The 17,907-nt window shown below is 40.8% G+C and overlaps 1 protein-coding gene across 1 annotated transcript in view; it reads left to right on the plus strand.

Annotated features, from left to right (window-relative positions):
• The window catches only part of LOC110295767 (cat eye syndrome critical region protein 2 homolog), a 103,256-nt gene that overhangs the window by 65,291 nt on the left and 20,058 nt on the right, over window positions 1-17,907 (plus strand). The window contains 5 exon segments of the mRNA XM_029478253.1: window positions 2,303-2,352; window positions 3,388-3,467; window positions 3,469-3,555; window positions 10,065-10,148; window positions 17,360-17,513. Coding sequence (XP_029334113.1) covers window positions 2,303-2,352; window positions 3,388-3,467; window positions 3,469-3,555; window positions 10,065-10,148; window positions 17,360-17,513 — 455 coding nt within the window.

The following is a 17,907-nucleotide window of genomic DNA, read 5'->3' on the forward strand; positions in this document are numbered from 1 at the left end:
CTCTTAGTGTATATTTCAAAATGTGTTATACCACTAGAAAATGGGGCAGATTTGTTCTGGGGTTACTTGTGGGCTAGGATATTAGGTGGTTTTTTTTTTTTTTTTTTGTATTTGTTTTTGGTTTTTTGGTTTTGTTTTGTTTTAAAAGTCAGTGTCTATTGCCCTGGCTATCCTGGTACTTGTTCTGTTGACCAGGCTGGCCTTGAAGCACCTACCTCTGCCAACTCAGTACTGGGATTAAAGGTGTATGCCATCACCATCTGGCTTAGTTCTTCCACTGTAGTAATGAAGGTGCTTGAACATGTATATTCCTACAATGAAAAAAATATATATAAAATATTTTATATGTTATTACTTTTTAGGGAGGTCTACTATTTGTGTGTATGTGGCTACGTGGACATGTGGAGATCAGAAGTTGATGTTGGTGTCCTCCTTGATTATGGTCGTCTTTCCTAACACTGCCATTACATGTGCACCACCGTGCCTGGCTACCTGGCCATCTTAGCGTTTCTCTTGTTGTAATGAAACAACATAACCAAAAAGCAAATTGGGGAGAGAAGGGTTCATTTGGCTTACACTTTCATATCACAGTTCATTGAAGGAAGTCAGGACAGAAACTCAAACAGTGCAGGAACCTGAAGGCAGGAGCTGATGCAGGTGCCATAGAGGCATGCTGCTTACTGGCTTGCTTCACGTGGCTTGACCAGCTGTTTTCTTTCTTTTTTAAAAAATAGTAGCNGGAGCCGGGTGTGGTGACGCACGCCTTTAATCCCAGCACTCGGGAGGCAGAGGCAGGCGGATTTCTGAAACCTGGTCTACAAAGTGAGTTCCAGGACAGCCAGGGCTACACTGAAAAACCAAAAAAAAAAAAGTTTATCTGCTTATTCTTTTGTACATATTTAGTGTTTGTCTTTTATGTATGTCTGTGTGAGGGAGTTGTATCCACTGGACCTTGAGTTACGGACAGTTGTGAGCGATCCTATGTGGGTGCTGGGAACTGACCTCAGGTTCTCTGGAGCCTATGCTGTCAGTCACTGAGCCAGCTCCCCAGCCTACTTTCTTTCTTTCTTTTTCTTTCTCTATTTAACAATAATGTTTTATTTTTGAGATTATAATTTTCCCCTTCCCTCTCTTCCTTCCAAAGCCTTGCAAACCAAACCTTGTTCTTTCTTGCTCTTCCTTTTTTTCTTTTCCTTTCCTTCCCCTTCCACTTCCTTTCCTCTTCCCCCTCCCCCCCCTCTCTTTCTTTCTCCTCACCCCCCCCCTTCTTTCTTTTGCCGTTTTTGTTTTTACAGTCCTGTCATTACCCTCCTCCTGGTCTGCCCCCCCCCCACCCACACACACACAGCTCATCATTCCATTTCTCCTCCACCCTGTCTCCAAGAAAATGCCTCCACCCCGCACCTCACCCCCACCTCCACCTTCTGCCAGGCCTCCCCACTCCCTAGGGCCTCAAGTCTAGGTTAGGCACATCTTCTCTCATTGAGGCCAGACCAGGCAGTCCTCCCTCTGCTGTATACGTATATATAGCTGCCTCGGACCAGCTAATTATTCCTGTCAAAAAGAACTGCAGGGACAGAAATGGAGGAGAGACTGAGGGAAAGGAGGTCCTCGAGGGGCAGAGGCGGGAGGATCCTAAGTTCCAGACTAGCCTGAACTACATAGCAAGGTTGTAATAGCAAGAAGGTGGTAATGGAAGAATTCTTAGAAATCACATGGCTAGGCTAGTATGTAAGATCTGTTAAATTTAAGATTACAACTGCCTAGTCCTTCTTCCTTTTGGAAATGTCTGTAGCCACTTGTGATCTAGATATTGAGCATTTGTTTAAGGATTTCCTGAGAAGTCCACACATTTTTCTATAGTCAGAAATCTTTTTTATACCTACCTTAATGTTGGGGATGTAGAACCATTGTACCATTGTATTGGCACACATGGGCTTATACTACCCTCTACTGGCAAGTGAGGCAGTTCACTTTCATAGTCCATCTTCCTAAGGGTAGGTAACTAAGCTTCCTTCCTAGTGTAGCCCAGAATCACAGAGAGAGAGCACCAGAATTGTAACTGTCATTTCCCTTTTCATTGTGGTGCTACCATAACCTTGATACTTGACTCTCAGCACTCCCATTCTCTGCAGCAAGCCCACCATCCATTCTAGTTTTATTTCTCTTTAGAATCCTAACTTTGAACTCTGACAGACTCCAGTCCTAGCCACCATTATGTTTACTGGATCCATACCTGTAAGAAAAACAAAACAATTTGGGCATGTGAGTGTTTAATTATTTTCTCTTTCTTGTTTTTCAGTGAAAAACAGGAAGAAAACTCCTTGACATCTGACCTACAGACAAGAAATGGTAATGGTGATATTTGTTGCTGTCTCTCAGCATGATTCATACATATATTACAGTCATACAGTGTATTAGGATGATTCCAGCTGCCTCCAGCTTGTTGCTCCCTGTTTCATCCTTTCCCCTGCCATCCATCTCAGACACTGAAGATGAGAACTAGTTCTGTTCTGTCACCTGCCACAGTATATGCCACAGACATTGCGTAGACAAGCAGTTAGTGACCTGAAAAGGATTGAATGCATGCTTGCATGTATGTATATACATACACACATAAATGCATTATTAGATTTTAGTTTTTTGAGTCAAGGTTTCTCTGTATGTAGCCCTGGCTTTCTTCCAACTGACTCTACACACCAGCTTGACACCTGCCTTTGCCTTCCAAGTGCTGCGATTAAAGGAATATGCCACACCTCACCTTGATTAGATCTTAATTCCGTATCCAAAAGTTTTAAATTTGGAAGGAAATAGCCAATTTGTACTATCATAAAAGAGATAAGGCACACATTTCCACAATCTCAGTTTCAAAACCATTTTTCTAGAAAAATAATATATTTTTAACCATTTGTAGAATGTTAAATTTTTCTTTAAATCACAATAGGAGGGATTTTGTTGTTGTTTTGGGTTTTTCCTTGTTTTTGCTAGGCATTTGTCTAGTTACAAACAATGATAATAATAGGAAAACTAAAAGTATAATAATCACAGCACTTTGGAGGCAGAGGTAGGCGAGTTTAAGGCCAGTCTAGTCTGTAATGAGACCCCACCCCCCAAAAAAGTATATATTATTTTCTAGACACTGGGTGCTTGTAATCCCAGTGCTATTGGGGCTGAGGCAGGAGGTTTACTTAGTCTCTGGAGTTCAACACTTTCATAGGCAACATATTGAGGTCCTATTCTAAAAAAGAAAAGAGTGTGCTATCAGACTTGAGAAGATTAGCAGCTCCTTTTTTATGATTCCTCTGTTTGAGGTATCATGACCCAGGGTAACAGGCACAAAAATTCTAGTGTAGGCTCTATTTTAGTGAATCCATCCATTTTCTGTAGGATCCCGAGGGCCAGGCCAAGGTACTTGGTGGATCCTGTGTCTAACAGAAGAATGGAGACAGGTTACTGAGAGCTTCCTGAGAGCCGACCTCTCTCCAAGAGCAGCAACTCTACAAGCTCCTTAGCGAGGACTTCCTGCCTGAAATCTGCAACATGATTGCCCAGAAGGTAGGTCCTGCCTACTGCTCAGCCCATGCTGTTCCTTCCTGATAGGACTGGGTGTTAATGTAGGAGCTGTGTGGACCTGCTTTCCCTATCCTGGTGTCATTTATGATGTTTCCCTTAGCTCTGCAAGTCCATGGCCAATACCTACAGTCTTTACAATGGCTTTTTGCAAACTGGAACCAGCTTTCTTGTTTTCCTATTACTTTTACTAGAAAACTTGGCCCAAGTTTGCTCTCTCCCACACCCCAAGAAGAATGATCATTTTAGGAATTAACCTATTTCTCCCTCACAATGTCAGCCTTTGAACATTTGTCCTTATAGATCTGTGCCAGTTCCTCACCTGACTACCTGAGCTGTTTTGTAGTTTCTCTGACCTGAGTATACATATATCCTATACATGACATTTCCAAATAAATAACTTTGTGCCCCCCTTTTCCTGTTTTGGATGTTGTTCAAAATTGTGGCTCAGGGGTTAGAAGTGCATGCATGCTGCTTTTGCAGAGAACCCAAATTCAGTTCAGTTCCCAGCACCCATGTTTGGTGACTCAAAACTATTTGTAGTTGGAGCTCTAGGCTCATACTGAACTCTGTGAGCACTTACACTCATGTGCACTCTCTCTGTCTGTGTCAATNCCCCCCCCCCCCCCACACACACACTTTGTTAAGCCCCACTTAGAGCTCCATCTGGTGACACTGGAGTCTTGGCGTTCAATGATTTATTCCTTAGTATTTTTATTTATTTATAATATACAATGGTAATACCCCTCTTCTAGGTCATCCTCTCTTAATGTTTCTGTCTTCTTTTGTGTTGTTTTTTTGTTTTTTATGGCCCACTGCATAAAAGTTCCCCCATTGGGTAGAGGTTTATGTAATTGAGCAACAGCAGTTTATCACTGTCTGTACCACTGATGATTATGACTCTTCTCCCATCAACCATTAGCTGCCTATAGCTCTTCAAGTAGGGACTGATAAATCCAGTAACTCGGATTGGAAAAAACAGGCGCACCTGCCCTCCTGACACACCCCCTACCCCACCCCAGCTATCAGTTGCAAATAGCTTCTTAGTTAGAAGTGGGACTGACCACATAATGGCTCAAAACCATCTGTACAGCTACAGTGTACTCATATACATAAAATAAATTAATAAATCTTTTTAAAAAAAGAGAAGTGGGACTGTGTTCACTTCTCCTCGGGGCTTAGACTTTATTGATTTCCCATGCCTGCTTGTTTATACTAGCATGTGAGAGCTACCTCCATACCAAATAAAAAATACATTTTAATCCATCAGGTCAAGGCTAAACCTGGACTATAATGTTANTATTGCTATTTTCAATATAACAGCAACAAATTTGTTTTTGCAAAACTAGAGATTGGTTCTAGGGCCTTAAGTGTGCCAGGCAAGTGCTCTCCTCACTGAGCCGAATCTAAAGCCTCTACCAAAGAATGTAAACTGCAAACATGTAGAATGTTTGTGTGGAAAACTATTGTGTGAATGTGATTAAAATGTATGTTAAGTAAGATTTGCTGCAGGTGCTGGATGACTGAATTCGTCATCAGAACCTTCTGCCATCCTTTCTAGAGAACACATTCCCACCCACCAAATTGTTTACAACCTATCCTGGTGTCTGATGTGTTCCAAATTTTAAAAATCACTGAAGATAGATAAACCCATTTATCAGGAATTTTATCAGTAGTTTTAGATTTCTACTTAGTGTATGAAGGGTGGGGGGAATATCTTAAAACTGTTAGTATTTACATGTATTTTCAAATTCTCATATATGAAGAACTATCTATTCTTAGAAGGAAAGCCTAAATTTACACCCGAAGGAGTTGAAAATCATTACCGTCTGAGCCAGTTCCCACCATAAACATAATTTTCTCCAAAGCAAAATTGAATCTGTGTAAATACTATGACAAACCTAGTGTACTGGGTTCTATCTGTAATTCCAGCATTGGGAATCCAAGGCAGAAAGACTGTTGAGAGCTGGAAGCCAACCTGAACCTGGGCTACATAATGAAACCTTGTGAAGGAGAAAAGAGTAGGCAGCTACTGTTTTTAGANCTGAATCAGTGTATTAGACGCCTCTCAAAGACATGAGTTATAGAGATATTATTCTACATAGTAGTCTTGCTGTACTTGGCATTAGCACTAGGACTATACGCAGCACACTGTAATATTGTAAGTATTACAATAAAGTAAAGTAAAGTAAAATAGTAAATATTCCTTTAAAAATTTTTTGGGCTGGCTAGGCATGGTAGAACGCGTCTCTTGAGATTATAATTATTACAGCATCCCTCCCTTCCCTTTTCTCTTTCCAAAGTCTACCATATACCACTTCTGCTCATCTTCAAACTCATGGTCTCTTTATTTTTTTATTAACATTTCTAAATAAATGAAGTGCTCCCGTTAGTATGGTCTTCCCTGGTGAGGACTGCCTCTCCCACTGCTGGCTTTCCTCAGTTGCATGTAGTTTTTGTCTGCTCTGGGCTTGGTATCCAAACAGGGAGGGGAATGAGAATAAATGAATCTGAGAAGAAGGTACCCCAGTGTTGCCTCGCCATATCGAAGGCCCTGTTAGTAAACAGCAGCAAAAAAGCTCATAGTGCAAGACCTACATTACCAGATCTTCTACATACTCCAGCCTGTACAAACACATGGACACACCCCAAGGTCTTGTATACTCTTCGGCACAATTGTAATGGCTAAGAGAGGGTGGCATGTCAGGTGAGCCCCCAGCCTCATTATGTGATAGAATATTAATAGGCTGCTCACATCTAAGGCTGCTGTTTACAGCTTTTTTATTTTTTTGAGTTTTTTTCTTTTTATGGGTATGGATGTTTTTGCCTTATGTAAGTCTGTGTGCCCTGTGTTCAAAGCCCATGACAGTTGCAGTCACTGCAACTGGAGTTACTGGTGGTTAAAGCCATCACACAATGTTAGGAATTGGACCTGGGTCACCTTGTAGAGTGATTAGCCAGTGCTCTTAGGTGATGAGCAACCTCTAGCCTCTGTTTTGGGCAGGTTTGTTTTGATACAGTCTTGCTATGTATCCCTGACTGGCCCTTTACCGGGATTAAAGTTGTGTACCACTAAGCCTGCATGTGCATATACACAAGCACATACACACATGCAAGCACAATAAGTAATAAGATGTTTTTTTAAAAATTTTAAACCGTTGGGCCAAGACTGCAACCAGATTCCAGATCCTGGATTCTACTGTGGAAAGCAAAAAATAACTCTTAAAAGTCATTCTCTGCATATTCACAACTTTACACACAGTAATAATTTAAAAATAAAAAATCAGCCCGGCATGGTGGCAGCGCCTTTAAACCCAGCACTTGGGAGGCAGAGGCAGGCCGATTTCTGAGTTCGAGGCCAGCATGGTCTACAAAGTGAGTTCCAGGACAACCAGGCCTATACAGAGAAACCATGTCTTGAAAAAACCAAAATAAATAAATAAATAAAAATAAAAAATAATTTTAAGTGAAGCTGGGGAGCACAGCTAATTCTAACCCTTGGGTGACAGAGGCAGGAGGATTGGTCAAAAGTTGCGTAGAAAACCTGGTCTACAGAGCAAGATCATGCCAGCCAGAGCGCTATCATTGAGACCCTGTCTTAAACCTGCTCCAGCCCTCCCACATGAAAACTGATAGTCTTGAAAGTTTGCCTATGAAATTGGGGTAGAGGAAACAATTAAATGGGGCTTAACAGTGTTTTTTACTTTCATGTGAATCTAAGAGATTACTTTTACTGAAAACAAATCAAAACTTGAAGAGCAGATGAAAGTTTAAGAGGTGGTTTGAGAATAGGTCATAGAAAACTTCCCCATTTATTTGCTTGAGCTGTCTCTTTATTTACCATATGCTATCCTAGTTTAAAAGTTAACAGTGACTAGTATCTGTCAGATTTGAAAACTGAAAGATTTATGGGTACAAAAGAACATGATACAAATAGTAATTAGATTTACACCTAACCACTGTGTAAAGAAAGACAGGACAGCCTGAATGGTGATCATGAGGTAATTGTGAAAGAACTGGCTCGATGTTCAGGTGTTGGTTAGATCCTGTACTCTGGTGACCCTGTGTGCCATCTCTAAATTGCAATTTCAGTTTTCTGATTAGCAAGGTAAACTACTGTTTTTACACAGAAGCTTTTATAAGGATTAAACAAAAGACCCCATTCATTCCTTCCATTGTTCATGATAGTTTAAAGATAAGTCTGTTTATTTAAGAATGGGTTTCACTATATACCTGACTGCCCTGAAACTCAGAACTTTCTACTTCTGCCTCCCAAGTGCCACCATGCACAGCAACATCTGTATTTCTTAACAAAATAAAACCAGGTAGAGGAAAGCTTGATAGATCTTAGGATATAGGATAGTAAACTTAAATGTTTGGTCTCTGGCTCAGAGCATTTATTACTCTTAGAGAGGTTCTAAGTTCACTTCCCTATACCCACATCAGGCAGTTCACAACCAGTTACAGTTACAATCCCAGGGGATGTGATACCCTCTGACCTCCATAGACACCTGAAGAAGAAGTAAGTAGTGTGCATAAATTCATGCAAGCACACACACATAAATTTAAAAAAACCTGTTTTTTAAACATGTAGAGGTATAAGGCCTGCTTTGAATATGTATAAGGTAAGGTTTTTTTTTTTAATATAGAATTAAAATTAAGGCAGTATGTGGTAGAGGCAGACACTAGAGGATTGCTGGAAGTTCCAGGCCACCCTGAACTTCATAGCAAAAAAAGAAAGAATCTACTATTGAGAGTACAAGCTAAAGGTGAAGAAGGAATGAAAAGAATAAAAGTTTGAACATAGATCAACTGTGGTGTCTATTTATGTAGTGTCTNACGTACTCATTTCTAGTAATGTATTCTTCCTATCATGTCAGGGTTGTGAGGTGTTACAATGATAAGTAAATTATACAGTTACGATATAAACCCATACTATATCATACAAATACTCTGAGAATATTCATTATTCTAGCTCCATAGATACACTCTTTAGTACACTGATGATATGTAACATTTTCCTGAAACATCTAATGTAGACTAAATTATTCTTACTCCTCAACTTTTGCTGAATAAACATTATGGTATAGTAGAATTTTACACAAACATAATCAGATTGTCAATAAAAGCAAATGGTGAGATCACCTCATGATAGTAAAAGATTACTTTGGAGAACATTCAAAATTCAAACTTACTTATTTTTAATTATATTCTAAAGATTAGTGTATTTACATGCTAACCTACTGAGACATAGGATTTTAGAGCTGTAAATTATTTTTGCCCAGCAAAACCCAGCAACAATCAATATTTATAATCTCTAGTATAATCCAGGGATTTATCCTGACATTGACTAATATGAACCAATTTCTCTTAAGGTCTGTTTGTCACCACTTTTTTTTTTTTTTTTTTTTTTTTTTTTTTTTTTTNTTTTTTTTTTTTTTTTTTTTTTTTTTTTTTTTGCTGTTTTATGTTTTGTTTTATTTTTATTTAGTTCAGTATAACATTTGACACATGTTCACTTAAACAAAAAAAGAGGTAGACTACTGAAAGTGGTGAATGGTGGCTTATCAGCATCAGGAACTTAATAATTGCATGTATCTATGGTGTCTCCACAAACGCTGATAGAAGATGGGCATGGTGGATACAGATTTTATCCCTGCATTCCTAGCATTTGAAGTGCAGAGGTAGTCAGATTTCTGCTCATGGGGCTGATCACCCTTGTATCAAGAATAGCATCTTTCATGTAACAAAGTTGGATTGAAACTAGTATTTGGCTTCTTGTGATATTTCCATAGTAAATTGGCAAGACTTCTTTTATAAGCAGTTATATGTTGAGTTTATATCGTGTGTGTGTGTGTGTGTGTGTGTGTGTCTGTCTCTCTGTCTATCACAGTGCATCATGTGGTTTTCAAGGATCAAACTCAGCTAGTAAGACTTGATAGCAGTTGTTTATAGCCTCTGAGCCAGGTGCTCCCGATGCCTCCCTCAGGTGAATGTGGTAATATGCAATGTTTGTTTTGTCATTTGAAGAGAGGCTTTTCTTGGCTGGGGGTGGGGTGGGGGTGGGGGGATTGTTGAGGTGGGTGTGTTTGGTTTCTTGATCTTGTGTGGGTACGAATTGAGACATTGCCCCCCAATGTTCCAAGGCTGGGTTGAGACTCGGAATCCTCTTCCCTTAGCCTCCCACATCTAGTCAAATAAAGTTTTCCCAAAGTTGGGACTCTTTTGTTTGTGGTGAAGATTTTTATAGAAAATGCTTGGTTGTCATAGCTTTTGAGTTGTTACTTGTTAAACAAATGCACTAGGTCGGTACCTTACCCACCTGAATAGTTGTTTTCCATTATCATCCTAAAAGATAGACAGCTTTGCCCCTCTCCTTGATAAATTAGTTACCGGTGTGCCTCAGTGGCCATTCTGCTGGTTGTAGTTGCAGCAGGGGTAGCTGAGAACACCCTAATCTCTCTTTTCCTTTCTTTTCCTCACTTCTAACTTAGGGAAAACGTCCACAGCGCACAAAGCCAGAGTTGCAACATAGGTTTATGTCTGACCACCTGTCCATCAAATCCATCAAGCTAGAGGTGAGTGTTTGAGAGTAAAGAGGTGTATTTGAAAGGATAGTTCCATCTCATCTCACATGCTTTATTCCTATTTATTTCTTCCCCTGATTAAAAAAAAATCTAAATCTCAAATATTTATTGATTATTATATGTATACTCTTGGGAAAAGAAGTTAGAAAATGGTAGATTGGGGTGCATTCCTTTTTATCTTAACAGTGTTCTTGGGTGACAGACACACATTTAATCTAAAGTAGAGGTGAGTAATAAGTTCTATAGTAGTTACAAGAAGTTTGTGAATGCAAAGAGGGGGAAATTGAAGCCAGGCAAAGAAAGGGGTTTAGACAGACAGATGTTTGGCCTTAGCATGTGGGGTAGCTGGAATTCTGATGGTGGATGGTGGGCAGTGGTGTAGGAATTACAGTCTGAGGTCTTCTTTACAACGGGAGCTATGTAAACAAAAGCTCTGAAACAGAAAGTGGAATAGTATGGTCAAAGAACAGTGTACATAATGTGGATGGCATGATGAGCTATGTTGTGCTATATGGTGGGAAAATGTTGACCTAGCTCTCCTACTGAAATAGGAAAGAAAAACGAGGAGGTTATGTGCAGCTGGCTCAGGTAAAATCAGCTGATTTAGAGGGCAGCTTTTGCCCAGGAGTCTAGTTAATCACTACTGAGCAGCACAGAGCAGGAGGGAGTTTGTGTTCTGTCACAGGAGAGACTCTATCAGGTGGGAATCTGGGATGCAGTATTAGGTGGCACAAACATCGGGGCAACAACTAGATAAATACTTGTAAAGGTTCTTTCAAAGAGCACCTAAAAGCCAGGTCTGTTTGAGGTTTTGACTGTGCACACATTATGTACTCGTGGTTTGAACTAGTGTCCTGCTTTGGGAAATGACAAATTTATATTTTTATTCACTGAGCTTGCTGGTGACCGTGCATGTATGACAAGGGGAAGTGAAGAGTGAAGTGAAAGGTTACCTGTCTCGGCTCAGGCAAGTGGCCAGGGGCCTGCTGCATCTGTCCCTAGACTTTTAGCCTGCTTTGTCTTCAAAAAGCCTGGCTAGCTATCATATTCTCTTTCTTTTCAGATGTTTATCTCTTTCTGACACTATCAGCCATTGCATTTGTAGTCTGGTGAGTGGTCACACAAAGCTTTACATTACGTCACAGTTGTTTTGCTTTGTCACCATGCCATGTGCTCCCTTGTGAATTTGGGGCATTCTCTTTTGCCTTGAGCTTGTATTTTTGTGGCATTGAATGAAAATGCCAACATGAAACCTTGTGCTCTTTGGAAGTTTTTATTTAGGAAAAATATAGTAAAATATTCCCACTGCTGCAGAAAGGAAGTTGGGAGGATCATAAACTCAAGGTCAACCTGGAGTGAAATTTTCTCACCCCTCTCTCCTCACTTAAGTACTGGAGAGGCATTCTTGAGTTTTTACAATTTGGCTTTGGTATTTTAAAAACAACATATTGCTTATGTAGGCTAGGCTTGTTCAGACTCACAACTTTGCCTTAGTCACCTCAGTGTTAGGAGGTGCAGATCAGCAGCACCTGTGCCTCCAGTAAAACCTACATGGATAAAGGTTAAAACCTTAGGTATTTTCTAGTTCACAATTCTGCCACGACTGGCTTGCCTCCTCCTCCCTGAGTCTTTTTAATTGTGACTTCTGGGGAAAATATCAGTGCAGAGACATCTGGGGATTAGGGCTGCCGAGGTGTTTGTTAGTTTAGTAGACCCTACTGGATGCCTAGAGAACAGTTCATGATGATGGTCTCAGTGTGCTCCTGGTGGCAAGAGTGAATCTACACCCATGTGTTGGGATACAGAGCTTGGGCACTGCTTCAACTAGAGCTTCCTAATAATCCCTTGAAGGATTTCACAGTGGCTCCTTTTAGCATCTTATTAAAATGCCTTCATGAATCTAATAGGTCTCTTTCTTACCTATAAGGCATTTACACACTGACCACTATAGTTTTTGTAGCAGAAACTTTTGTTTTTATGAGATAGGATCTCATTATGAAGCTCTAGTTGTTCTGGAACTAAATATAACCCATGGTGGATTTGAACTTTCAATGATTTTTTTTGCCTCAGCCTCCTACAAGGCTTCCACCCCTACAAGGGAAATATTACAACTAAGACAGTTAGAAAGGCTGGAGAGACAGCATAGCCAAGCACTTACTGCTCTTGCTGTAACCAGAGTTTGGTTCCCAGGACCCACAACTAGAGGACTCAGAACCACCTCTCTCCAGCTGTAGGGAATTGGATGCCCACTTCTGGTCTCCACAGGCATCCACTTGCATATATGCTTGCTTACACAGAGTCACATAAGTCAAAATAAAATCTTTTTAGCTGGGCATGTTAACACACATCTTTTAATCCCAGCTCTTGGGAAGCAGATCTCTATGAGGCTGAAACTAACCTAGGGTAAATAAGAGTTCTAGTCCAGCCATAGTGAGACCCTGGCTTAACTAAATTTTTTTGTACGAAAGACAATATGAGATTCACACATATAAACAGTTGTATTTTGCTTTGTTTGTTGTACCAGTTCTTTTTTNCTCCCTTTATCTTTATTCATTCATTTATAGTAAATGGAGTAGGTGCTTGCTGGGACACCCTTTAAATGGGAGGAATAACCCACCTTATGAGACATTTGTCCTCCTTGGTCTTTCATCTCAGTCCATTGGTTTAACTTGCTGTTAAACATTACAAATTAAGTTAAGACACTACTTCTGTCTTCAAGAAGAGAGTCCTGGGAGTTAGATTGCTCAACTGTTAAGAGCACTGACTGGTCTTCCAGAGAACCTGGGTTTTAAATGACCTTACTTTGGTTCCCAGCACCCATGTGTCAGCTCCAGTTCTGGGGTATCTGATGGCATTCACAAGCATGAGATGCATATACATACATGCATGCAGGCAAACTCTCATGGAAAAGAAAAATGAATAAATAAATCACAAAGGAAATGAGTCCTGACAGGGAGGAAAAAATAAATAAATCCTTTGGTCATGTTTAGTTAGCATATGCTTCACCTTTAAATGGAATGACTGACAATAAGCACAGAATTTTTCAGTCAGGAATTTTGATATACAGTGTGGATTTTCTCTCCTGGTGTGTTGTTCAGGTGTCATGTCTGTGACATAGTTGTAGAGATTCATGTGAAGAAGCAGGCCTAGGATACGTCTATCATGGCAGTGCTAAGTGTGGAAGTGATTACAGATGAAATGATCTGAGAACAGAGGGAATGAAAAATGGAGGTAGAATTCCGCCATGCAGCGGCTATGCCTGTAACCCTAGCATCAAGGGTGGAAGCAGGATGCTTACTGAAAGTGTAAGGCTTTGTGGTCTACATAGTGAGTCCCAGGACAGCCAGAACTGACTATATGGGGAGCCTCAAAAAAACTAGAGGGATCAGAACCACAGGCAAAGGCAGGTGTGGGTTCTTAACCTCAATTGGAAAAAGATTTGGAGAGCTTTCAAGTTTGGGTTTAAAGATGATTTCAATCAATATTACTCAGTTGTTTAGCATATACATTAATGTATCCTCCTCCTTTGTTGACACAAAGTCCTACTCTAGTTTGGCTGTCCTGGAACTCAGTATGTAGACCAGGCTGACCTCATATTTACATAGATCTTCCTGCCTTTTTTTCCCAAGTGCTGGGATTAAAGGTATGCACCACAATACCTGGCACTATTTTTAAGACAATTCACTGTACCAGGCATAATGAGTGTGCTTGTAATCCTATCATTTAGGAAGTGGAAAAGGCGGAATTCGGAGTTTCTGTCTTTGCTAGATCCAATCTTTTGTGGCTTAATATATCTGTTTTAAAAATAAAAGGCTCTTTTTTTGTTTTGTTTTGTTTTTTTTGTTTTGCTTTGTTTTTTTTTCTTTTCGAGACAGGGTTTCTCTGTATAGCCCTGACTGTCCTGGAACTCACTTTGTAGATCAGGCTGGCCTCGAACTCAGAAATCCGCCTGCCTCTGCCTCCCGAGTGCTAAAAGGCTCTTAATTGAGGAAAATACGTAATAATAAAAAAAAAAAGTGAAAAAAAGGCTCTTTTTGAACATTTATTTACTGAGTTCTAGTGGAGGGGAGTGTGTGTGCCACAGTATCATTGGGAGGAGGACAACTTGAGGGGGTCCTTTTTCTCCTACCGTGTGGGCTCCCTGGGTTGAACTCAGATGGTCAGGCTTAGTGGCGAGCGCCCTGACTCAAGTGGCGAGCGCCCTGACTCACTGACAGTATCTTATGTATATCAGGCTGGTCTCAGACTACATATTTGAGGATGACCTTAAGGACTTTCCTCTACTTCCTGAGNGCTGTAATTACAGGCCTGCACCACCGGGCTTAGTTTATGTAGTACTGGGAATTGCAGCTGTTCATTTTCTTGGAATGAAATCAGGCTCTAATTTCCATTCTTTCCATGCTAGTCAGTAATGTCTTACACATAGCATTGCCTTGAAGACATGGTAATGGTCAATCATGTTATCAGTGGTGTGATGTTGAAATAAGAACCCAGGAAGTTACTGGTAGAATACAGGAAAGGCTGTTGGCAGTTTGCTTTCTATTGTTGGGATAAACACCATGACCAAAAGAATTGGAAAAGCCAGGGCATTCATTCTATCTTACCTTCTGTAGTCCATCATGCAGGAAGTCTAGGCGGGACCTGAAGTAGAGGCCATGGAAGAGTGCTCCTTATTGACTTGTTCCTTGAGGCTCACTCAGCTTGTTTTCTTATACAATGCAGGACCACCATCCTAGGGGTGGTACTGCCCACAGCAAGGTGGTCCCTCTTACACTAATTAGTAATCAATAAAATGCCCCATAGACTTGCCTACAGGCAGTGTAATAGAGGTGATCCCACTTCCCAATGACTAGCTTATGTCAAGTTAACAAAAACTAACAAGCACACCCATGGACAGTGACAGTAGGAGGCAGTGANCCAAAATTCAATATTGAAGGACTTGCCCTTGCCAGTTAACATTAGACAAATTGTTGTTTTGAAATTCTAAAGCACTTTGTTTCTTCTGCTGAGGCTCTTTATCAGTACAGTGTGAATCAGATCTCCAACTTGTGAACTCTTTTTCTTGGGAACAGAAAGTACACGTTATCTTGGTTTGACCTTGGCTTTATGAGGTCAGATCTTGTGTGGCCCAGTTGGCCTTGAAATAAAGTTAAGAGAATTTAAGTTATAGAATGACATTGTAGTAGCAAGATGTTCTGTTGAGTAAAAGCACTTGCCACGGAGCCTAGTAACGGGATTTCAGTCCCTTGGAGCCGTGTGGTAGAAGGAGAGAAACGACTTCTCAAGTTCCACATCCACACTATGGTACAGTTGTGCCGTCACACACACGATAAACAAATAGATAACTGATTGACAGCATGCCAAGTGTGGCGACAGGCCTCTTCACCTAACACTTGGGAAGTGGTAGCAGAAGGACCAGGACGAGTTCTGGGCAAGCCTGACTGTAAGACTTGAGCTCAAACAAAATTAATAAGACAGCCTTTGAAAAGTCCACTCACTTCACAGACAAAATTATGTCCAAATTCCGAATCATGTCCAAATTCCGAATTACAAGGGAGTTAAAGAGATGGCACAGTAGTTAGAGTGCTTCCTGCTCTGCTGTGAGGTCCCAGTGGAGTTCCTAGCACCTATGTGGGGAATGCCAGCTTTGGAACATGCAAAGCTCTCTTCTGAGGGCACTCTTTTACACATGCACTCACTCACATAGACATAGCACACATAAGAAAAAATAAATATAAAACTTTAACTGGTTTCAAAAGCCACAAAAAAAGGAAATGAATAATAATTTAAAAATTGAATCAAAAACAATTCCCAGTTTTAAATGTTAACTTCTCTAACCAGCCATCTGCATTCATCTTTGCCCTCTGGACAAAGCCCACTTGTACAGTTTCCACAGTCTAAAACTTGAGAGAATTGACTGTAGAAAAATAAGCATCACGTTCCCTGTTAGGTTATACTTGAACTATACTTGAAATTTGAGGTCAGCCTGGGCCAGAGGCATCAACTGAGGTAGAGGCTGGGGAGATTGTTCAGTCAGTAAACGGGAGGGCTTCTCTTTAATCCTTGACACAAAATTGCTGAGCATGGTGGTGTGCACCATTGGGTAAGTAGGAATAGGAGGATTTCTGGGGCTCCCTGGACAGCCAGACTAGCTAACTGGTGAGCTCCAAAACATGAGAAACCCTAGCCCAAAGCAAGTAGATGGCATCTGTGGCATACACATATTTACATATATACCTCAAGACATAGTGGCTCATGCCTTTCCTCCCAGCACTCAGAGGGCAGGGGCAGGGGCAAGTGGATCGCTGAGTTCAAGTCCAGTCTGATGTGAAGAGCAAGTTCCTAGACAACAGTAACAGTAAACAGTAGAACCCTCTTGGGGGGTGTTGGGGTTTGGGGCAGGACAAGAAGACTGAGATGGGTCATTAGATTGAGGGCCTGGACTCCATCGAAAGAATGTTTCAGACTACCTTATAAGATAAGAGACTCTTCCCTGATAACCCCCCACCCCCCCCAAAAAAAAAAGGTGGCACACACCTTAATTCCAGCTGACAAGGTCTCTGTGAAATTGAGGCTAGACTTCATAGAGATCCTGTCTCAAAAAATAAATAAATAAATAAAATAAAATAAAAAAAGCTTAAACCCCCAAACATGAACCACAGCTCCATGGGAGGGAGGGAGGGAGGGAGAGATTGAGGGATTGAGAGATTGAGAGATAGAGAGATAGAGATTGATTGTGTGCCTCTGTGTGTGTTTAAGCTGCCATCCATATCCATATGGATATTGCAAGGGCAGCATGTTCTCTTAACCAGTGAACCATCTCTCTCCAGCCCATTTTGGTTTGAGACATGATCTCATTGTGTAGCCTTGGCTGCCCTTAACTCTTGTCTTCCAAGTGCTAGGATTAAAGGTATATACCACTATGTCCATCTCGTCTTGGTTTTTTGAGAAGAGTCTTTTGGTAGCTCAAATTCATAATCCTCAGTGCTAAGGTTCTGGTATGTGCCTCCCATTATGTTTTCATATGTGTGTATTTTTGTACTTAGATGCACACATTTCACAGGTAATAAAATCAGCCTGTATATGAAGTATAAATCCTCTGTCTACTAGTATATGTTGGCATCTGTAAACTAGCTCTTAACTCAGTGAAGAAGCCTTGTAATTGCTGTCTGTTAACTTCCATGCACTTTTGGCCCTTACAGGAAACTCCCATGCTCACCAAGATAGAAAAACAGAAGCGCAGGGAGGAGGAGGAGGAACGACAGCTCCTTCTTGCAGTGCAGAAGAAGGAGCAAGAGCAGATGTTAAAGGAGGAGAGAAAGCGGGAAATGGAGGAAAAGGTCAAGGCAGTGGAAGGTATGTCATCATGGTTCAAGGGTGAGAACATGAGGCCATCATCCTTCATCTCTGCTGTTCTGCATTTCTGTTTAAATGTCTTGTAAATTGTATTCTGTCATGTTTCCTCATCTGAATTCATACAGTCTTGCTCTCTAAATTCTGCCCAAAGCCAATTGTATTTGTCATTTCAATACCCTGCTTTATATTTGGATTTCTNCTGTGTCATATACATTTTATATAGAATTAAAGAAAAAGACATTAAGATGTTGGCAGCTACTTTCATAGGTGCAATGGTATATGCTTAGGAAATGTTTGGTGTTGGTTGGTTGGTGTTGGTTGGTTGGTTGGTGTTGGTTGGTTGGTTGGTGTTGGTTGGTTGGTTGGTGTTGGTTGGTTGGTTGGTGTTGGTTGG

The sequence above is a fragment of the Mus caroli genome, chromosome 6 (genome assembly GCF_900094665.2).
Source record: "Mus caroli chromosome 6, CAROLI_EIJ_v1.1, whole genome shotgun sequence".
Taxonomy (NCBI): Eukaryota; Metazoa; Chordata; class Mammalia; order Rodentia; family Muridae; genus Mus; species Mus caroli.